Source organism: Pseudochaenichthys georgianus, chromosome 7 (assembly GCF_902827115.2).
Source record: "Pseudochaenichthys georgianus chromosome 7, fPseGeo1.2, whole genome shotgun sequence".
Classification (NCBI taxonomy): domain Eukaryota; kingdom Metazoa; phylum Chordata; class Actinopteri; order Perciformes; family Channichthyidae; genus Pseudochaenichthys; species Pseudochaenichthys georgianus.
In genome coordinates, this window is record NC_047509.1 from 6,114,539 (window position 1) to 6,138,568 (window position 24,030).

The 24,030-nt window shown below is 39.5% G+C and overlaps 1 protein-coding gene across 1 annotated transcript in view; it reads left to right on the forward strand.

The window, feature by feature from the left end:
* Nucleotides 1-22,851, forward strand: part of syt6a (synaptotagmin VIa) — a 100,773-nt gene extending 77,922 nt beyond the window's left edge. Inside the window, exons 2-7 of the mRNA XM_034086308.2 lie at nucleotides 1,729-2,119; nucleotides 3,693-4,254; nucleotides 12,868-12,988; nucleotides 16,222-16,393; nucleotides 18,116-18,266; nucleotides 22,764-22,851. Coding sequence (XP_033942199.1) covers nucleotides 1,729-2,119; nucleotides 3,693-4,254; nucleotides 12,868-12,988; nucleotides 16,222-16,393; nucleotides 18,116-18,266; nucleotides 22,764-22,835 — 1,469 coding nt within the window. The 3' untranslated portion in view covers nucleotides 22,836-22,851. The remainder of the gene's footprint in view (nucleotides 1-1,728; nucleotides 2,120-3,692; nucleotides 4,255-12,867; nucleotides 12,989-16,221; nucleotides 16,394-18,115; nucleotides 18,267-22,763) is intronic.
* The last annotated feature ends 1,179 nt before the right edge of the window (nucleotides 22,852-24,030 follow it).

Below are 24,030 nucleotides of genomic sequence, written 5' to 3' on the forward strand. Positions count from 1 at the left end.
TAGAAAGTACAGGTATTTGTGTTCAACATGTAAGAAGTAGAAAGTTCAGGTATTTGAGTTCAACATGTAAGAAGTAGAAAGTACAGGTATTTGAGTTCAACATGTAAGAAGTAGAAAGTACAGGTATTTGAGTTCAACATGTAAGAAGTAGAAAGTTCAGGTATTTGAGTTCAACATGTAAGAAGTAGAAAGTACAGGTATTTGAGTTCAACATGTGAGAAGTAGAAAGTACAGGTATTTGTGTTCAACATGTAAGAAGTAGAAAGTACAGGTATTTAGGTTCAACATGTAAGAAGTAGAAAGTACAGGTATTTGTGTTCAACATGTGAGAAGTAGAAAGTACAGGTATTTGTGTTCAACATGTGAGAAGTAGAAAGTACAGGTATTTGAGTTCAACATGTAAGAAGTAGAAAGTTCAGGTATTTGAGTTCAACATGTGAGAAGTAGAAAGTACAGGTATTTGTGTTCAACATGTGAGAAGTAGAAAGTACAGGTATTAGTGTTCAACATGTAAGAAGTAGAAAGTTCAGGTATTTGAGTTCAACATGTAAGAAGTAGAAAGTACAGGTGTTTGAGTTCAACATGTAAGAAGTAGAAAGTACAGGTATTTGAGTTCAACATGTAAGAAGTAGAAAGTTCAGGTATTTGAGTTCAACATGTAAGAAGTAGAAAGTACAGGTGTTTGTGTTCAACATGTGAGAAGTAGAAAGTACAGGTATTTGAGTTCAACATGTAAGAAGTAGAAAGTACAGGTATTTGAGTTCAACATGTAAGAAGTAGAAAGTACAGGTATTTGAGTTCAACATGTGAGAAGTAGAAAGTACAGGTATTAGTGTTCAACATGTGAGAAGTAGAAAGTACAGGTATTAGTGTTCAACATGTGAGAAGTAGAAAGTACAGGTATTTGAGTTCAACATGTAAGAAGTAGAAAGTACAGGTATTAGTGTTCAACATGTGAGAAGTAGAAAGTACAGGTATTAGTGTTCAACATGTAAGAAGTATAAAGTACAGGTATTAGTGTTCAACATGTAAGAAGTAGAAAGTTCAGGTATTTGAGTTCAACATGTAAGAAGTAGAAAGTTCAGGTATTTGAGTTCAACATGTGAGAAGTAGAAAGTACAGGTATTTGTGTTCAACATGTGAGAAGTAGAAAGTACAGGTATTTGAGTTCAACATGTAAGAAGTAGAAAGTTCAGGTATTTGAGTTCAACATGTGAGAAGTAGAAAGTACAGGTATTTGTGTTCAACATGTGAGAAGTAGAAAGTACAGGTATTAGTGTTCAACATGTAAGAAGTAGAAAGTTCAGGTATTTGAGAAGTCAAAGTCAAAAGTCGTCAGAAAAATAAGTAGTGCAGTAAAGTACAGTAACGAAGTATTTGCACTCCACTACTTCCCACCTCTGGAAACGGGTAACTTTTATGAGAAAAACCACAAACAGAAAGCTTTCAAAGTTAGCTATTTACGAACTGAATTTACGAGCCAAAATGCGAGACTTATGATAGAATGATCATTATACTGTACGCATATATGCTGGATTAATCTACAATGTGCCATTCAGTGACTTTATTGGTTGTTTGTTTGCTGCGGGATAATGTAAAACATGTACATGGCTCAAAAAAGGTTGAAAACACTGTCCTAACAGACTGTCTTTTTCTCTCTTTCTCTCCTCTCCTCTCTTGCGATCACCATCTGTCCCTCCATATTGTGTGCTGCTCCCACCCCACCAGGCTCTTCTTTCGGCCTCCTGCTCGGCGTCTTTCTGTTCTGCGGCCTGGCTCTTCTGGGCCTTCTTACATTCGTCTCTTGGAAGCTGTGCCGTGTGCCTCTGCGGACGAAGGCCCATCTCTCCAGCCCCTCCCTCACGCTGACCTGCGACCCCGAGATCTGCCCGCTTCAGCCGACCATCCTGCTGCCCAGCCCCCTGCAGTCACCGGTCACCATGGCGACAGAGAAGGTGAAGGACCCCATGGGCTCGATGGGCTGCCTGGAGGCGGCGGTGAAGATCAGCCACACGTCGCCCGACATCCCCGCCGAGGTGCAGCTCTCCATGAGGGAGCACTTCCTGCGCCGCACCACGCGCATGCAGAGGCAGGCCACCGAGCCCGCCTCCTCCACTCGGTCAGTCACAAACACGCATGTTCCGCACCTCATTTGACGGACTGTCCTTTATTTTATTTATTTGTTATGCCATATGCTCCTTAGATAACTTTTAATTGTATTTATCCTCTCAAGAATGGAAGTAGTCATTACATACAGATCTGCGGGACGAATAGTTCCCAGAACAGTGTCCTTCACGTGCCTTAACATGTCACATGTCACAAGATGGAGGAATACCGGTTCAAAGCAGTATTCAATGTTTAGTTCAGATTAGCTCCACGCAAGCAATAAACATGACAGTCATATGTCTGTCTCCATAGAGGCTGAATCATCATGTTAATCACATAGCTATCTTATGCCTAAAACAGTCCTGATGCTCTTCTAGGTAATCATACATCCTGTTACGTACACAGCTACGTAGGGCCTTTGTTATCATGTGTACTCTGATATTGGAAGAGTACATTCAGTATTTTCCCAACAATTATTATGTGTATAAGACGATGTGCTTATTCATGTGTGAACATGCATGCCTGCACGCATGGACAGCGTTTAAGAGATACAGTAGAATCGTGTGGCAAAAAAGATCCATTAACCTAACAAGAATAAAATGTAAATCTGAACATTCAAAGTGACTTGGCACTACATCAGTTAATGAAGCGCTAATGAGGGAAGAAATGTCCATCCAAGCAATTTAGTTTCCACTATGTTATGTAGATTCAACAGTAACTTATTAGAGATAATATAGATTGTGTTGCCTTAGAGGCATTTCTGAGAGTAATAATGGAAAGTGTAAGTGTGTATTACTTCTTCATTAAAATGATTGCAATAAGAAGGGAAAACATTTAGCTGAAGTACGAACAGCAGAACTCAATTTTTTATTACCATTTTATTAAGTGCACATCAGTCCTTTCTGCTTATTATGCAACATTAAAAAAGCACATCTATTTTTAAATAGGCTTAAGCAACAAACATGTCCTTTTAGGGTCCTGACAAAGCAAACCGTCGTTCACCCCCCCCCCCCCCCCCCCCCCTCTAGGACCTCATTTGGTGCACTTTGGTCACTGGGATTTTTAGGTTGTTGTTATTATTTTATACATTTACTGTAGGGCATCATTTTGAATTTACTTTGAGCTTTTTATATAACACAAACACAATTCAAGTATTTTGCATTCCTACCACAACACAGCAGACAATTCCACATTGAAGCAAGAACATGGAAAACTCAACAGGGTATCAATGCAAAGCAGACTGACTCTTAATCGGTATTGTAAGCATATAAGAATAAAGATTGTGGATTGAGAACAGCAGGCAATCTTCCTCGAATAATTGTTTTCATGCATTTGTAAAAACAACAAAAATGCAAGTGATTATCCTTTAACTCAGGAAACAACTTACTTATTGGGTTTTGAATCAATTGAAACTCAACCAGAAGTAAGGTGATCTAAGGAGACACTATAGGTAGTCAGCTTGCTACATTTCAAAGCTTCCTCTCTTGAATTCAACCTCCCCTTTTTGATATTCCCTGCTCGTCTTCACTGCTCTTCAAAAATCATTGAAGACATTGTCATTCACTCTCTTTCCTTCTCCCCTACAGGCACAATTCATTCAAAAGACACCTTCCCAGGCAGATGCAGGTAGGCAGTCTAGACCTGGGGTACGACTACACGCCGGACAATGACGATAGGCCCACAAGCATCGGTCGCATCCAGCCAGAACTCTACCAACAGAAGACCCTGGAGTCGGAGGATTCGTCCAAGAACGGCAGCAGCAAAAACTGTGGCAGGATTAACTTCTCTCTCAAGTACGACTACGAAAACGAGGCGCTCATAGTCAACATCATCAAGGCGTCAGACCTCCCTGCCAAGGACTTATGTGGGACGTCTGACCCTTATGTGAAGGTGTACCTGCTGCCCGACCGCAAGAAGTTCCAGACTCGCGTCCACCGGAAGATGCTCAACCCCATATTCAACGAGAGCTTCCAGTTTCCTGTGCCTTATGACGAGCTGGCGGTCAGGAAGCTCCACATGAGCGTCTTTGACTTTGACCGCTTTTCACGGCACGATATGATCGGCGAGGTGGAGCTGGACAACTTGTTTGAGACATCAGACCTCTCCAGGGAAATGAACATATGGAGGGACATCCAATACGCCAGCACGGTAAGAATCTATTGGCTTTTTTTTCTTATAGATTCCGTATCGAATGACTGACTCTCTAGAGACATTTATATCGAACGCGTCTCTCATTGACTGGTGATTCCACATATGAATTACAATCAATGTTAGTTATTTGTTTTAACCATGGGGTCAATAGCTTACTGGAAATGTACTGGAGGGACAGTAAAGCCTTTGGACTGGTGTTGTTGGCTGAATGTCGGCCTGTTGGACAAATGGATATATCTGGCATGTCAGAAGTGTTGGTCGTCCGTCTTACAGTTTGAGCAGTTCCTTGGCCTGATTTCCCACATGGCTGCTGTCAAAAGTTAATGATATACTGTAGTGAGCTAGATTTATTATTAGTGGAGTAGCAGTTTACACGTTGTGGCAAAAGAAAAAGCAGACGGAGTGAAGTTGATGTGCTAATTCTGTGACTTTTAGACTAAATGGTTTGTTTATTTGTTGCCACACAATGACCAGTTCAAGCAGCGCTAGCGTGCGCCAGGTAGTTATCTTTTCTTATTGAAATTCTCTATTTAGTACTTTGGTTACGGTTGAAGGTTTAAAGTACATTAAGTGCAGCAGCACAATGCAAGCTTTTGGTTTTAATTTGTCTGTTTCTGGCACAAAGTTGTTTGGTTGTGTAAAGAGACTGGTAATTGTTTCTGTAATTACGTTTAGGGTCTGTTCGCTTTCTAACATTAAGGAAATAAATGGCTGGCTTAGAGTGGATTGTTTTGTGGCTTACCTTGAGTTGGCATTAGTGGCGAACACAAGCAGTGTTCGTCAGTCGGCTTGACAGTTCTCAACAAAGAGCAGCAGGCTCTTAATCCAACAGCAGATCAACACGACTCCCAGAAGGCCTAGAGAACAAAGTGACAATCTTAGCCTAATGTCATTTGTTGAGCTGCGTCTTTAGTTTTTTGTCCAGCCGTTTGAGAGTAAAGCGAGAGAGATTTTTAACCACCACATCCTTAGATCTTCGTTCAACTACAACTAGCCTTTTGTACCTCGCGCACATGCATGAACACATTTAGAGTGTTATTAAAATAGCGTCATCTTTTCACCATTTTAGGCTAAAGATAACAGTATATAAAGCATTCAGGGTTCCTCCACCACCATTTTCTTCGCGTCAGCAAGCAGCATTTTATGTATGCAATTGAAATATCAGGAAAATACAATAGTAAACCGATTAACATTTTTTAATTCAAAAAGGAAGATTTAGAGACCTTCCTCGTGTGTCTGATTAACATTTTCTTATGGGGGAAAGGAGTACGTTAGGGGATTCAAACGCTGCCCTATAATGTGAATCCAATTACTACATTGAATTATCATTAAAAGCATTATCAATAATCAGACACAGTTCTTTTTTTCCCCATCGAAAAACGAAATGGTCACTCCTTAAAATACACATAATGACCGGCTGGAGACGCAAAGGTGTTCCAAAACATAAAAGCCTTTTTCTGACTCACACAATTATTCTCCTGATGGCTTCGTTACTTGTTGACGATGTCCAGAGACTGTTTTCTGGAACAAATTGTTCTTCGTCCAGGCACCATGTTCGCACCTGGAGCCCTAATCACTCCTCATCCCTTTCATCCCTGACTTTCCTCACCTCCAGTTGTTACATGTGAACTTCTTCCAGGGTCAATAATCTCCACGTTATTGCTCAGGAGGCAGAAAAGCAGAAGGCCTTCTCCTTGGCACACAAACTTTATTGAACCACCCGAACGATTTTACGACAACATTCCTTGCTCACATTAGATTTAAGATAGGCAAAGATGGTGGGGTTCAGCAGAAACGAAAAACAAACAAGAAGTGGAGTGTAATGACTCGGGTAAGATAAAGACGCCGATTTATAAACACCGTTAACTCTTAAAGAGTGGAAACCTATAGTGAGCAGAAGAACGAGGAGAGAAAGAGCCAGCTGCCGCCCTCAGTTCATAGATCAAGGAGCGATAATCATCAATAACACCAACTTAGCTTCACTGAGATAAAGAATCTGGAGGAGTGTAGAAAAGCCCACGTATTGACTTCAGATCCCTCATGTGTTCAAACTCTTTTGGGAAGGGGCATGAATGGAGGAGACAATTTATCAAGAGTAGGAAAACCAAGACACAATCAGTCTTTGTAAAAAAGTCCTCCATAGAGTATAATAAATAGGGCAATGAATGAAATGTACAGTTAATGACTTACTAAGTGGATCTTTTTACTAGACGCTAAATGTTTTAATCAACAAGATAACATGTTCCATCTTAGCTGCTAATATTTGAAAACTAGCGCTAAACACGGAGTCCAGTTTCAGAAGTTAATAAAAGATACTAGAAGTTCTGAAAGATTATCCTGATGGGAACGATATCTGTACTAAATGTTGTGACAATCCATATCCTGCCTTTACATTTCTGTTAGACTAAAATTGAGCAATGTCTTAGTTTAGCGTTTTAGCATGCTAACATTGGCTAATTAGCACATAGCAAAAACTATAGCTAAAGCTGATCCTTTTCGATCAACTCATAAATAAAAACATATTTTCACGTATATCTCCAAGTAATTCATAAAGTATATCTCCATAGGGTATGATTGTGGCCATTTTGTATGTGTGTGCTAAAATGAAAATCTTGTATTTACTCAGTATTTTATATTTTACGTTAGCTTTTTGGCTCTTGCGATTGCATTTTTGCTTCCTTATTCCTTAAAGTGTTGTTTGTGATTTTTTTTCTGATCAAAACTTGCCAGTACGATAACATTTTAGTTTACCACAGAACTTATTTTCTCCAATAATCCAAAATCAAATGAAATATTGCCTTTTTGTCGAGGGGAACGAGTGCACTGATAGCTGTCAATAAAAAAATGCCATCACTACATTTCACTGGACATGTGAGGTGCTAGAGTAATATTAAAGGGGTCCAAATCAGCTTGCTCATCCTGTACAAAATGTGATTTTCTGATATATAATTACAGATATGGATGTTTCAATCTGGTCCAAAGTGTCTGACTGAGCGGACAGCAGACGGACAGACTGACTTCGTATGATTAATGCCGTGCAGATTACACTGACTGGCACCAAAACAGCCCGTGTTTCGACAAGGACAATCAAAGTGTCACTTCATGCTTTTACAACACTTGACATTTCTGCTGTGCTCACACATTATGGCTGAACCTTCACACCCTTCAAACTAAATCCCTCACTTCCACGGCAGAGAAAGTCAAATTGCATGTGGTGTGTGTGAAAGGACGTTAACACTGCAGCGCTCGGACAGACGTGTTGGAGGAGGCCAACAGTGGGTTTAAGTGATTATTAGATATGATCTTAAAATGGTTTACAGAGAGAGAAAAAGGAATCTCAGTAGGTTCCTCAACAGGAGTGTAAAAGCTTATATTTAATTAAACAGGTTGTACTTTTCCTCAAAATGGATTTAAAGTATAGGAAACCTTTGAGACCTTGGGAGTAGAATTGTCTTTTTCCAAGAGTCATTCACTAATTGATAAAGTCAGATATTTGGTTGTGGTGAAGAACTGCATTTGATTTCCTCCTGATTGATGGTGATTAACCGGAAACATTATCAGAATATATGATTTGTTTTTTTACTCTAAAACTGCAATGGAAATAATGAAATTTGGCAAAAGACTTGGAGGTCGGCCATGACTTCCAAACTAACCTAAATTGCCTCAAGGAGATACTGACAGCCAAATAACTTCAAGGACTTGAAGTGGAGCCCAGTTTTTCCACTTAGCTTGACACCTGTGGCACCTTCAACTGTTCTGGCATGACTCCTTCCAAAACTTAAGTGCAACAAAAGTCAAATAGTCTAAGTTCTGTGTTGTCATTGAGGAAAAAAATCAGACACCAAAGGATAATTAATTCCCCTGCCTGAAATGTGGATTTGGTGTCATTTAACCCCTTAATATCAATACAGACAGTCAAATGTTTAATACAGCATTAAAATCAGTGTTCTTTAATACGCAAAAAATACTTTTCACACTCACCCTGCAGCATCCGCTCAACACAATGAACAACAACACACTTTTCTGCTAAAGTCTCCTTCTTACCTAACTTACCAACATGAAGACACGTCCACTATTGTTGAACGAGCGACCAAAAAATTCACCGGAGAAAAGTGCAGCGCTAACACCAGTGTGCCGGCTTGACAGCTAATTAGCCGCTCTGCTGCATCCCACAATAACCAGCACGTAAACACACCTGCAAATGTCAATCCGGCCCATTTAAATGCTTGTTCGGCCCTTACTCTTAAATACCACTAACGACATGCTGTCCCACCATGACACGTCCCCTGTGGTGTTAGATTGTCTCTCTGATAGCTGTGGTCAATCAAACGCTCGCACGCCCCATTACACTGAGAAAGAGAACACTTTTCTGACATACTCCCTAAACTCCTTTTGGCTTTGAATAACATAACTACGGGTTTATTACCAGGTAGGTTGACACGTACGAGGAGTTTGACTTGGTGTCGTGGTGCATACATAAAAGTAAAACAATTTTTTGGAGACACAGATAGAGAACTATTTTAAGAACATAATAATAGGAAAATATATAGGAACATAAAATAAAGCAGTATTTACATTGAAATAGAATGGAATAAAATATAAAATATGTGCAGTAAAAACACAAAACAGATATTACTAAGCTGACATTACTTTTGACTCCAAAAAGGATTAACAACATGTGATGTCAGCACCATTAAAAGTCACTTGTTATCAAATCAAATCTCATCTGTTTTAATCTGTACTCAAACAGAAACTTAAAAGTGTGTTCCACCATCCGCTTTAATTAAAACCTCCTCTGTTGAAATAAGAATAGCTGCACAAAGGAGGAATTGTTATCAGAGAGTTATGAGACATGCCTTTTATTTTTTACTAATATGGTACTTCTTGTGAATGAACTGAGTGAACTAGCTCAGAGAGCATTTCAATAAAACCCTTTAATAAGATCAAATGATGCAGAGTCCCCTGCTGCTGTGGCCTTTAGATGTGCTGGTGTATTGCACTTTAAACCAAACCAAGCCAGTCATATCACACCATGCTTTTACTCTTATGCTAAGCTAAGCTAAGCTCGACATTTCCATTGGTAAAGAAACAATTAATGCAATTTTTAGAGTATATCAAAGCTTCCACATTGTTCCCAGCAAGGTTAACAGTGCAAGTGAAAAGGCGGAAAGCCAACTCTAGATTCAATTCTTTTTAGAAATCAGCTTTACCTGCTCGGCTTATTGCCTCGCTATATTTGTGTTTTCATAAAGGCTGACACCACAAAATGTCCCCAAAAAAGCTAAATGATAAAAGTAAAAATACAGGTAGAGGGAAGGAGTCTCTGCAGATGTCAACACACCACACATTTCTCGTGGCTCATGGATTGTCAATTTAAAGGGATACTTTTTTTTAGCTTATAAACTGTTTTTCATTGTCTTAGAAGCATAAACAGAAGCTGCTGGGAGTCCCAGCAGCTTCTACTGAAGCCTTCCGAGTAAATCGCCAGAACGCCGACACCTCCTCATCTCCACCGCTCCCATGTTTTATTTTGTGTTGCCATAAGTTAGTCTCTCTGCGTTTCTGCGCTGGGCTAATGCTAATGCTAATAATGCTAATGCGAGGATAATAAAATGGCGGCTTCACAAAACTTTTTGGGAGTTTTACGCAATAGTATGAAGCTGCAGCGTCGGAGACAGCAGTTACAGAACCGCAGTTACAGAACCGCACACACAGGTCCTGCGTCACGACCGCACACACAGGTCCCGCGTCACGTGACGGAGCACGTGACGGTGACGCAGCACGTGACGGTCAACGCACGTTCACATGAATGTTTATGTATATATTCTGTAAAAATATAGTCTTTTATGTGTTTTATATGTATATTAAACAACACTGTTAATTTAGTTTTGGGTATGTTTATAATTCTCGTTTCATTATTATTCAAAAGAAAACAACACTGTTAAACACAGTATCATAATTCTCGTTTCATTATTATTATTAATAAATCAAAGGTGTCTTCGAAGAGGTGCTAGATTACTGAAAAACAACTGTTAGTGTGTTCATGCACCAGCCTGCAAAAGATAAACAAGCAGTTTGACCGAGAGGCATTTCAGTTCAGAATACATTTTTATTTATTTGTATTGCGGGGTCTGCTGTTTCTTCACTGGGGGTGAGGCGGGGTCTGCTGTTTCTTCACTGGGGGTGAGGCGGGGTCTGCTGTTCCCTCTCGAGGGAGATAACCTGTCGTGGCACTCTGAACACTGGCTGAAGGGTTCCCTCCAGCAAGCTTCTGGCCTCCAGAGTCCAGAAGGCAAACCTTTGGCCATGCCTTTGAAACAATAAGAACAAGACGTCATCTAAAGTACTGCATAGGGAAAGGCATTGGTGCACAATTGATATGCATTAATAATCTCACAATAACTGACTAAAACACCTCATGCAATATTACAAAACATGTCAAAATGATGACACTGTCTGATAAACGGTAAACAGGCAGTCAGCACGGTAAAGATTATTTACAATGAATTCAAATTGTAATACAATGACTATTAAAGAAGCATTTACACTGAAGACAGAACTTAGGCTACTGCTGATTTAATGTAGTGGACATATTGACATGCTTTTGTCATCCGTTGAAGTTTAATTAATTAGCTGACTATAATTAATCATTAGGGTTGGGAAGTTTACTTTTTTTAAATGTAGTAGGTTACAGATGAGTAATTACCCTGTTAAATTGTAATAAGTAATGTAACTTGACTATGTAACTATTTGTATTGACATTCTAATGTTAATTAGGTTATTTTATGTTTTTTGTGAGTCACTTTGGATAAAAGCCTCTGTCAAATAACATAACCATAACATAGTTTCATTAAACAAATAAACAAAATGGTTAACAGTTGGTTTTGCAGCGAGTCATCATAGGCTAACAGATTACATTTAGCACTTGTTGCTTGTATGGCTGTTCAATACAACAGAATAGTTGTTAACTTTAAAAAAAACATGATTTACATTACTCACACTCTTACTGTAATTAGTGATTCAATTACTCAACTATGACACCTAGTTGGGCTTGCCAACATCACGCTAGTTTCATTAAACAAATGATCAAAAAGCTAACGAAGCTAATGCTTTTGGTAATGCTTTTGCCGAAAGCTATAGCTAACGAATAGTTGTTTTACAGACTTTAATACGGTTCGAAGCTATCATAAGCAAACAGATGTTTGTTTGTATTGCCTTAACACTATCATAGTTAATGTTAGCTAATCACACTTCATTTCAAGACACCGGAATTGTTATTAATGTTAAACAAATAAAACTGTAAAAGCACTTCACATTACTCACATTCTCTGCGTTGACGTTCACATTCATGTGAACGTGCTCCGTCACGTGCCGCCGTGACGCGGGACCTGTGTGTGCGGTTCTACAAGTGCGGTCCTGTAACTGCTGTCTCCGACGCTGCAGCTTCATGCTACTCGTTTTACGGGGCGTGGTTTGCAATCCGCCCAGCCAATCAGAAATATAGCTCTTTTCTCACAAAAGAGCCGGACTTTCGAGGGGGTAAAAAGGTTCGCATGAACTAATTTGAGTACCGGCTCTTTTTGGTGTGAACGCGATCATGAACTAAGTTCACATGAACCTTTGTGGGAAAAGTACCGCAGTGTGAATGCGCCTATTGTGCTCTACAACACATGTTATCCATTTATCTTTCAACACCACTCACAATACACCTGCAGCAGCCCTCCTGAGGCTGAGCTGCAGAAAGCAAACAACAGAATCACAATGCGGCTATTTTTCAAACCAAACATGCAAAATAGCAAAGTTGAATTAGTTTGCATCATATTACCCTTTGTGTACACTTCTGGCTGTAGCCTTCGCCCTAATTAGCTGGTTTACTCTGTGAGGAACATTTTACATTTTGTTTGCTCTGGCAGCAAGAGGCCATCATAAAGCTGAATGTGTTTGCAATGTAATGATAGAGGAATAGAACATTATATTTAGTTATTTTTGTGTTAGTCTTCCCCGACTGAAAAACTAAAAGCAGACTATAAACAAATTGATCCTTTCGTAGTAAATAAGTTCTACATTAATCATTTTGATTGTACTTTACTTTTGAATTTTTGTATTTGTATTCTTGTGTTTTTATATTTTTTGTCACTCTATTAAGATCATAAATCCCAAATATAAGCTAGTAAATGATGATACACACTATGGCCCTTCAAACTAGCAAGTGGTGTGTACAGTAATTAAAATAAGCTCCACTTTCTCCAGCTGCAACATTAAAGGGATTAACACATTAATGCAACACTAATTATAATCCAGTCATATAATATGTACGATTTTAAAATGGGTGTTTGCATACCGACTATGTTTAATTTTGGTGCTTAAAGTACTGTGTATGTTACTTCTAATATCTGACCATTTTTACTTAAGTAGACTTTTTGAATGCAGGTATTTCTACAAGGTCGTATTACTACTTTCACTAAAGATCTGAGAGCTCTTTCAATCAGAAAAAATGAATCAGACCTTGAGGGAAAGGGACACCTGTTCATGACTCTGGTTTAAAGTGTTGAATATAAATGTGGAACTAAAAGAGATTTATGTTTTGCTTGTGTGCACTTTTCTCCACAGGAAAGTGTTGACCTTGGGGAGGTCATGTTCTCCCTCTGCTACCTTCCTACTGCGGGCAGACTCACCCTCACTGTCATCAAGTGCAGGAACCTGAAGGCCATGGACATCACCGGATACTCAGGTGTGTGTGTGTGTGTGTGTGTGTGTGTGTGTGTGTGTGTGTGTGTGTGTGTGGTGTGTGTGTGTGTGTGTGTGTGTGTGTGTGTGTGTGTGTGTTCTTTCTCTGTAGCGGCTCCCACACTGTGGAATGATCTCCCCCTGCATATCAGACAGGCCTTCACACTGTCTGTCTTTAAATCGCTTCTTAAAACCCACCTCTCCTCCTTAGCATATTAACATCTTTTAGATTGTTGCTTTTAAATTGTCTATTGATTTTACTTGTACTTGTTTTATGGTGTGTGTGTGTGTGTGTGTGTGTGTGTGTGTGTGTGTGTGTGTGTGTGTGTGTGTGTGTGTGTGTGTGTGTGTGTGTGTGTGTGTGTGTGTGTGTGTGTGTGTGTGTGTGTGTGTGTGTGTGTGTGTGTGTGTGTGTGTGTGTGTGTGTGTGTGTGTGTGTGTGTGTGTGTGTGTGTGTGTGTGTGTGTGTGTGTGTGTGTGTGTGGGTGTGGACTAGCATTACTATACTTGTGGGGACCTACATCTGTTTACATAGTCACGTGTGGGGACTCGCCTCCCTTATGGGGACAAATTCGAGGTCCCCATGAGGGGCATCATTAATTTTAGGGTGAAGACTTGTTTAGGATTAGGATTAGGGTTAGGCATGTGTTGGTTATGGTTAAGGTTAGGATAAGTCTCTAGGAAATGCATGTAAGTCAATGTAATGTCCCCTGAAGTGATGTATACACGTGTGTGTGTGTGTGTGTGTGTGTGTGTGTGTGTGTGTGTGTGTGTGTGTGTGTGTGTGTGTGTGTGTGTGTGTGTGTGTGTGTGTGTGTGTGTGTGTGTGTGTGTGTGTGTGTGTGTGTGTGTGTGTGTGTGTGGTGTGTGTGTGTGTGTGTGTGTGTGTGTGTGTGTGTCTTTGGATATCCAATTGCAAACATGTCATGTTAAATTGCCTCTCCGGCTGCGTTCTGTTCGTTCAGCACTTATTAATATTCAACAACTGCAAAATTAAGACATTGTCAGCAAATAGTTGCAGGAAATCAGTTAATTGTGTAAGACAGCTTTTCTCTATTCCACTTTTCCCTCCATTACTGACATCACTTCTAATATGTGCTGTTTAGTTTACATCAAATGCCAGGGTAAAAAATCAAAAACGATGCATCCCTGCCCTCTATTTTAGGACATCGGAGTCGTCTCTGCAGCTGCTTCCTGTTTATTTCAGTAGTTATACATTTTCAACACTTGTGAAAAACACATAGTCAGCAAAAAGATGCTGGCAGTCTTTTTATTGTAGTAGACAATAGCTCCTCCATTCTTATTTCCCCTTTGATTCTGATAAATATGTGACATTTACTTGACAATAAATGCCAGGGTTTTCTTCACTAATCCAATATCAAATGGCAAATTGAATTAGGTTGTATCGAGGGAACCACTGCAATGCTAACTTAGGTTTAGCAAGAAGGTCGTCGCTGCAGCACTGCTTTCGACTCGTTAGGCACTAACATGTCATATTAAGTGAACAAACAGCTGTTTCTTTCAGCAGATATTAATATTCAACACTTGTGATATCAACATATTGTCAGCAAATAGTTACGGGCATGCTAGATTGTTTCTCCAATAACAAAACATCCAATTGGTTTGGCCTACAGAAATATGCCATCGCTGCAGAAATCTATTTCACTGGACATGTGATGTGCCAGAAGATGTCATATTCAGTGAGCTAACAGTGGAGAGTTGTCTCTGCAGCTGCCTTCTGTTTGTTTCAGCAGATATTAATATTCAACACTTGTGACATTAAGACATTGTCAGCAAATAGTCGCAGGCGGTGTGTATTTTTTTTAGCTTTCCCGTTCCACTTTTCCATCTATTTGTTGAATTGGACAATTATTTTGCATTAAATGCCCAGGGTTAGGTGAATGTAGTATTATTTCCTCCCTATGATGACGTTTTACTGCGAGTCCCCCTTTTAACTCCTCAGAGTTTTAAGGGGGTTTAGCTGCCTGCCATTGTTTCAATATGTGCATCGTAAAACAAGAGCTATCAAAATGTGCCTTTGAGCACTCTGCGAAGCAAGCGCTCTTGTTTGTTGTTTATAGATTGAGGGCAGCTTACATCTGACTGAAACACGGCTGAAGATTGAACACAGCATTCATCAGGAAGCTTTCTCAGTCATGCTGTTGAAGCTATCTATGTCCTATCATCCTCTGTGGTTACACAAGCTGTTGACTCATGCACTTTCATGCACATTTCCGACAGCCAGGTCCTCCAGGGTTGCTTTTAAAAGACAAACAAACACTCTGGGCGAGGAAATGTGATTTTGATCTGATTTCCTTTTAAAAGAGGCCCTACAGTATTATGCTGTTTGGGTTTTCTCTCTTCTGTAGCGTGTTATATGGGTTTTAGTGCATGTAAATGGTCTGAAAAGGCTCAGATCTCTGTGTTGCCTCCAGGGGGAATTTCTTTTTGAACATTAAAGCATGAACACATGTCACAGTAGAGGCACACAATACCTGGAAATGGGCATTAAAGTGCCCTTTTAATACAGAGAGCCATGGTGAGGTGTCTTTTGATTATTATGGCCCACGACAGCCTGCCCCCAGATGCAAGTGTAACATACATCTGTAAAGATCCATTAAAAGGTCCTTTCAAACAAACACAAAGCGTTGACACACTGAATAGCTACTCGGGAGATTTCTTAAATGTTTTCCCTATTAATCGGGAAGTGTTTTGGGAATTTCCCTTGTTCACGGAAAGCGTATAAGGACAGGGAGTTGTATGCTGAGACAAATGTGTTATTTGTGATATTGGGCTGTACAAATACAATATCATTGATTGATGAAACCTGAGGGAGAAGAAAGCGTTCACTAAAGACTCACCCTTTTAATTTGGCTTTCAATTGAACTGTATTTATTCTTGTTTTATTCAGTCGTGTGTTCTGTCGGTATTTAGTGTTTTAATGAATCACAACGTTATGGATGGCTTTGTTTTAATAACTGGGAGTCGGTCAGTATTGTTTTCATTTTAGCTTTTGAATAGGTTTGTGAAGCCCTTTGTGTTAGCGTGTGTATGAAAAGTGTTGTATAAATAAAGTTTGATTAACCCATACCCCAAACTCCAATAAGCCTGACTTTCATTCTAACTATTGCAGTTTAAAAAAACAATTGAAAATGAAATGTATCTTTTAGCAGTTCCTGTTTAGATGAAGTCACTTATGTTCTGTCCTCCTTCCTCTCTTTCACGCGTTGCCTTTAGATCCCTACGTCAAAGTGTCGCTCGTATGTGACGGGAGGCGTTTGAAAAAGAAGAAGACGAGCATAAAGAAGAACACTCTGAATCCCACCTACAACGAGGCCATCATCTTTGACATCCCGCCGGACAGCATGGACCACGTCAGCCTGCACATCTCCGTCATGGACTACGACTTGTACGTACCACAAACAACAAGTCATCTCCTCAGGACAATACATAACAAGTGAAAGAATGAACCCCCCTCCATGTTTCACCTGCAGAAAAGTCTTCTCTGTGCTCACCTTGAATCTGATGTTTAAGACGTGTACATAACAGATGATTGTTGGTGCATCAACACTAGTTTAGAGCCAGGTCATGGACCAATGTGCAACTTACACAGGCGTGACATTTGAAATCTACAGTGCACACACTGGGAATGGACTTTTCTGAAAGAAGTTGCTTTTCTACAACCACAAAGAAACACATTTTATTTATTTTGGGATTTTTCAACAATGGATTGTTTTTGTGGTGTTTTGTTAAAAGCTTTTTTCATTTTTATTATTTTCCTATTATTATCATTATCAATATTACTTTTATTATTATTATTATTATTAGCAGTAGTAGTAGTATTAGTATTAGTAGTAGTAGTAGTATATTTATCATTATCATTATTACTTTTAGTAGTAGTAGTAGTAGTAGTAGTAGTAGTAGTAGTAGTAGTAGTATATTTATCATTATCATTATTACTTTTAGTAGTAGTAGTAGTAGTAGTGGTAGTAGTAGTATATTTATCATAATCATTATTACTTTTATTATTATTAGTAGCAGTGTAGTAGTAGTAGTAGTAGTAGTAGTAGTAGTAGTAGTGGTAGTGGTAGTAGTATATTTATCATAATCATTATTACTTTTATTAGTAGTAGTAGTAGTAGTAGTAGTAGTATATTTATCATAATCATTATTACTTTTATTATTATTAGTAGCAGTGTAGTAGTAGTGGTAGTAGTAGTAGTAGTAGTAGTAGTAGTAGTAGTAGTAGTAGTAGTAGTGGTAGTAGTGGTAGTAGTAGTAGTAGTAGTAGTAGTAGTAGTAGTAGTAGTAGTAGTAGTAGTAGTAGTACATGTAGTAGTAGTATATTTATCATTATTATGTCTGAAGGGGATCTATAATAATGTTTTTAAATGATTATTAATTTATATATATATTGGATTCAGTCAAATTCAAGGTATTTAGAGGAATAGTTTACAACGCTACCTTTACGGTATGTGAAGCTATAACAAGAAATGGGTGGAGGGGTTGCAGGGCAGACAGCTGACAGAATGAGAACATGCATGTTAAAGGTCAGGATGTTGTTGTTTTTTCTCCTGTGTGTAGTATTAACAGAAGCAGCGATATTTAGTAACACAACCTATGCCTCTTGTGTTTTCTCTCATGTCTGATCTGTAGGATTACATCCAGTTGTGCTAATAATAGTGGAGAGATCTTCAAAGAACAAACATTTTCATCCTGAAATAATGAAATTCTAGTTGCACAGATACAATCTGCTGCATATGTTTTACTGGATCAATCACCGGGACATCCATGCAGACTTGATTCTCATTTCATTTCAAATGCCCTTCTTGCAATAATTTAAAAAAACATGTTGATGTATGATATGTCTGGTCACATTAAGTCTGATGTGTTCATGCAGTCATATGTGTGTGTGTGTGTGTGTGTGTGTGTGTGTGTGTGTGTGTGTGTGTGTGTGTGTGTGTGTGTGTGTGTGTGTGTGTGTGTGTGTGTGTGTGTGTGTGTGTGTGTGTGTGTGTGTGTGTGTGTGTGTGTGTGTGTGTGTGTGTGTGTGTGTGTGTGTGTGTGTGTGTGTGTGTGTGTGTGTGTGTGTGTGTGTGTGTGTGTGTGTGTGTGTGTGTGTGCCCCACAGGGTAGGTCATAATGAGATCATTGGTGTGATGAGGCTTGGATGCCATGCTGAGGGTCTTGGAAGGGACCACTGGAACGAGATGCTGGCGTATCCACGGAAGCCCATTGCACACTGGCACCCCCTGCTGGAGTCCAAGAAGTCTGAGAAAGAGGTCGGTCTGGGCTCTGTTTCTTAAAGGAATGATCTGTTCAGTATGTTGTCATTATATGAAACATGTCTTATTTGACATCTAATGTGTCTAGAGACAGGTAGCGCAAACTAACATCCACTGTCAATCCTATGGGGCTTTCATCGGATAGCAGAGGTGGGAGAAGTACTCAGATCTTAAAGGAAGAAGTACAAGAGTGTAGGAATACTCTGTTACAAGTAAAAGTCCTTCATTCAAAAGGTTACTCAAGCTAGTTATAATGACTTTGTATGCTGCAGGGTAGCTTGTGAATTTACTCCAGGTGGAACTAAAGTCTGATTTAAGTGTTGATTATTTTTCACATTATTAATCCAAATCTGCAAAGTAACTAAATGTATTAAATAGATGTAATGGAGTAAAAGTACAAAGTAGCATAACATGGAAAAACTCAAGTAAAGTGCAAGAATCTCAAAATTGTAATTTAGTACATACTTGAGTAAATGTACTTAGTTACTTCCCACCTCTATTGGATAGCTGTTTCAAAGTTGTCTATTTATATATAACCACATTTGTTGAACTAGTAGTCACATTGAGATAAAAACTACTTCAACATGTGAGACCTATAGCCACGATAGACCATCAAATGATCAGATCAAGACAGCAACAGTAGGTAGAGGTAGAGCCTGTATATATAAACTGCATCTGTCCTTCAAATTCACCATTCATAAATACATATAAAAACCCTTTAATTCCCATTAATAGCCATTTCAAACATGGCCAAATAGACTTTCACTACCTTTTAATTCAGCTCATTTATTTCCAAAAATTGTTTGATTTAATGTTGTTTTGTCATGTTGTATGTTTTTATATGTTTGTGAGCCCCTAGCCCAGTGGTTCTCAAACTTTTTCTGTCAGGCCCCCCCTTTGGAGAAAAAAAAAAGGTCGGGCCCCCCCCCCCAACACAAATGGTCAGGCTCAGTGGCGGCGTCAGAGATTTATTTTGGGGGTGCTGTGGGGTAGCTTGACGTTTCATAGAGGGTGCTCAAATATTTAGGGTTTCCCATTAATGTACCGGGCGCTACAGTGGAATGTTCTACTGCAACATTCCCCACGGGAATACACAGTGTGACAGTTACAATGAAGGCTCGATAATCAGCTCACGGCATATAAGTGTAAGCAGGGGTAAAGTGCTATTTTCATAGGTGGTGTGTGGACCTCACATAGGGGGGTCCGGGGGCATGCTCCCCCGGGAAGATATTTTGTTCAATCTTGAAGTTAAAAGCATCAATCTGGTGCACTTTGAGAGCAAAATGAAGAGATCTATGGATACATCTCTCAACACCCATTTGAAAAAGAACTGGAAACAGATTTTCTATTTATTTATGGATATTTTACAAATCACCCCCCTTTTAAACTTTATTCTTGTTTTACTGTCATATAGTATTTCATAGCTGTTTTTCATTTATTCTCTTATTTTTTTATAACTATAATGATCATATAAACGTGTGCCTCGGAAATAATTGTTTACATTAATGGTGACCAAAACGTTTGAGACCCACTGAGATAACACTGAGAGTCCTTTAGCTCACTGAGTCTCTCAGTCTGACAGAGAGGACTCTCCTCCACTTTGTTGTTGAAAAAACTCCATATCCGTTAGCATAGCTCGCTAGCACCAGAAGCTAACAACAACGATCTCCGGTACCGGTGCGCTCTCTCTCTCTCTCTCTCTCTCTCTCTCTCTCTCTCTCTCTCTCTCTCGCTCGCGCACACAAAATGGCTCGTTCCACACAGAGCCGAGCTTTAATGAAACACAGACGTAATAGTACTGTACTGCATCATATCATTTTCGAATCAATTTTTCAAATTATGATTTCTTTTTTTTTTCTTTTTAATCTTTTTTTTTTAATAACCATTTTTCCTCCTGGTCTCTCGCGCCCCCCCCCCTGGCATGCCTCTGCGCCCCCCAGGGGGGGTCGCGCCCCCCACTTTGAGAACCACTGCCCGAGCCTAACCAAGAAAAATAGCCTGCATCACTTTAAATATTGAATTATTTAGGATAAGAAATCGGTGGATGTTTTCATAAAACTTTGAGGGACTTTTGAGGGCCCAGATGGAGAAACAAGAAGCAACAAAAATATACTGCATGTGTTTAAAGGGGACCTATCATGCAAAATGCACTTCTTGATGTCCTTTCTACATAAACAGGGGCGGACTGGGACTAAAAATCTCTTTTCCTCCGTACCTAAATCTTTTATGGACCAATCGTCACACCTGCAGCTAGTGCAGAACGCAGCTGCACGTCTTCTCACTGGCCACAAAAAGCGTCACCACAGCACCCCAATTCTAGCCTCGCTGCACTGGCTTGCAATTCGGTTCCGGATTGATTTTAAACTCCTTTTATTTGTTTTTAAAGCCCTAAATGGTCTGGCTCCTGCCATAGCAGAACTCCTCCAGCGCTACACCCCAGCCAGAGCATTAAGGTCGGCTGACCAGCTGCTGCTGATAGTGCCTAAGACCAGGCTCAAACCCAGAGGGCACCGAGCCTTCGCAGCAGCTGGCCCCAGGCTCTGGAACACTCTGCCCCTCCATGTGAGGTCGGCCCAGACCCTAGGGGTTTTTAAATCAACACTAAAAACTCACTTATTCTCCCTGGCCTTCTAGTCAGAGCAGAGCACGACTCCTGACATTTCCCTGTGTGATTTTTATATTTGCTGTTGTCATTTATTGTCTTCTGTTTGCGATTGTAGTAATGTGTTATTATTTATTATTTGCATGTAGCACTTTGACTCGTTTTTAAAATGTGCTATATAAATAAAACCTGATTTGATTTGATTTTAAAAACGGGGGTACAACGAGCGGATACAGATTTGCTGCCGATATGACGTCAAATCGGCGGCGGAACCACAGAAAGTCTCTATCAGAAACAATGCCTGACGTGTTTTGGACGTAATCTCATCTTTGTTTACATTAGCAAGCCTCCTAACACTCAGACCTGTACTGGAGAGCACAGTGTTCAAAATGCAGGAAATAAAAAAAGGAACTCACCTTGTGATAAACCCGCAAGAGAAAAAGCATTTGAGCCCCATACTGTTTCAGACATAATCCTTGATGTGGTTTAGAACAGGATGGCGTTTTATCACAGCAGAATTTTACTTTATCTCCGGTAGAATTCTGATCAGGCATTAGCTCCGCCTCCTCCTCTTTTTTTTTTTTTTTTTTAAAGCTAAGGACCCAAAATCTGCGTTTCTCTAACAGGGCTGCAAAAGAGGAGTATGAGCAGTACGCATGGCTACAATGGGTGAACTATTTGGTATTTTAAGCAAAAAACTTCACAGACATGTTTTGTATAGGTTTAGACCTCCAATATATTTTTCCAATATAGCATGATAGGTCCACTTTAAGAGGACAGGTGCATACAGGTGTTAAATTAGCAGCAATGGCTGATGAACAGCTCAACGAAGCAATTTGCGTCAAAACGCAGACTTTCTCCACCTCATAACTCAGTCAAGCCTAAACACACAGACATAACGCCCCTTTTATTAAAGTGATAATGACTTACCCTTTCTGAATATGTCAATATATCTGATGTCCTTGGCGAGTAAACGTCCATTAATCTACGTTGAAATCATAGGAAAAAGACGCTCTCCATGAATGCAGAAGCTGCCTTAAAATCATCGCGTTTTTAAGTTTTCTTCAGTATTAAAGTAGTCCAGTGATAGTTGTCTGTATATGAATGAGCTCACTGAGAACAGTAGCTCATAATAAGTTATTCGGCATGCTTTAGATGGTACCAATTTACCACAATGTTGAGAAATACCTATGCCAAAAGAAAACGTGGTCCAACCATAGCTCACTGATTTAGGCTACGTTCCTGTAACCCATCCCTTAAGCATTATGGGAATTCAATTAGGTTTTAAAAAACAGTGTTTTCCAAAAAATACAAGTTAAGCAGGAAAATAAATGACAAAATACATCAATATTTACTTACTTCGTAGGCTTCTTTTATTTTATAACTACAGTATGGCTCAGCATTATCAATCAACATTGTTCTTATATTTTATTGTATTGTTTTTTTGTAAGTATTTGTGTATATGTACTTTAAAAACATGTTGTTTGGAGTATTTTACCATGCCATCTATTTTATTTCTGTACATATTTGTTATTTATGTTATGAAGCTGTATATAGGCAACAAGAGACGGGGTATACATAACCGATCTGGCTATATTCCCTATATTTTGTATTATTGCTTTTTAAAGTTTTTAAAGACAGAGATTTTGATATTGTGTCTGTGGTGAGATCATATTAAATATTGAGTCTAAGTTAATTGATTAACTGCTTTCAGTCTCTTTTTGTGTTATTAATATTTTCTACCTCCCCTACTAAATTGGTCAATCTAATTGAAACCCTTCTATACTCCTGGAACAATGCCACCTTTATACAGATTGTATCCTGTGCTGAGAGTGACCTGAGAGTGACAGTGTGTGTTATGAATCACTTCCTTGTGTCTGTGTGTCCTGCAGTGGAAGGCGAGGACAGCCAGCTTCGACAGCCAAGGCTCCTGCCCCTCTCCCCGGCCCCCTGCTAGCCCCTGAGCAGAGCCACCTGTGACCCAGAAGGGGGTTTCCTCCCTCCTGCTGATCCACTTCCTGTCTGTCTGATGGAGGAGAAACACAACCCCACTGTCTCTCCCTCTCTCTCCCTGTCTCACTGTCCCTCCCTCCCTCAAGTATAGAACCCTCCCGAGAACTGATATCGGGTCAGATAGTTGTGTGAAGCGCAGTCTTTAAGGGGTTTGAAATTGTGGGTGTTGTGATGAGTTCCCCCTCAATGGCTGGACATCCGGTCTGCAGACATTTCATATCTGAACAAATCTCGGTGTCCTCACACGGAGACTCTCCAGGCGCTGAAGATTCAGTTATGTGGTGCAGAGACTCTTGGATAGAGAAGCCAGAGATCGGATATTGCTCCACGAGAGCAGTTTCAGGACACGGTAGAAAAAGAGACTTTAAACCGGATCTGAAGCAATTTCCGAAGCCATTCGTCTCTCATTGAATTCACAGTGCTGCATAGCATATAGATGACTGTAGCATTTTTGGCACTATTAGATGTAAAAACCATTAAGCTCCATTCATCGTTATGGTTTTTGAATAGCAAAACTAACAGTAATTTCAAAGCCCCTGCTGAGTTCCGCCAGTTTCGATAATGACATAAGCAATTTCCTGATCCGTAGTTTGTTAGGGAGAGATGGGACCATGCTGCAACTAAAATATTCTCAATCTGCAAATTTAGTGTGTTTTCATTAGCAGAAAATACGAGAAGTTGTATGTAACAAAAGAATAACTGGATTTTCTTTTCCTCATACAACAGCAAATTGATTTATATTCTGATTATCATAGTTTTTCTAAGCAAAAAGCAGGTTTAAATAACCTGACAAAGGTACAAATAACTACATTCAGACACTAAATACCAAAAAAAACAATAAAAATGTTACCAAAAACTGGATTTTTTTCAACTGACGCTATTAACAAAAATCCCCTGTTGAGTTCTTCCAGTTTCAATAATGACATAAGTAATTTCCTGATCCGCAGTCGTTTAGGAAAGATGGGATCAGGCTGCACCTAAAATATTCTAAATGTGCACATTTTGTGTGTTTTCATTAGTCAAGAAGATGTATCTAAAAAATAAGAAATGACTGGATGTTTTGTTCCTTATACAAGCCAAATTGGTTGCAGTGGTATAACCCATTTCAATTCTGAAACAACACATTTTAGAAAAAAAAGCAGGTTT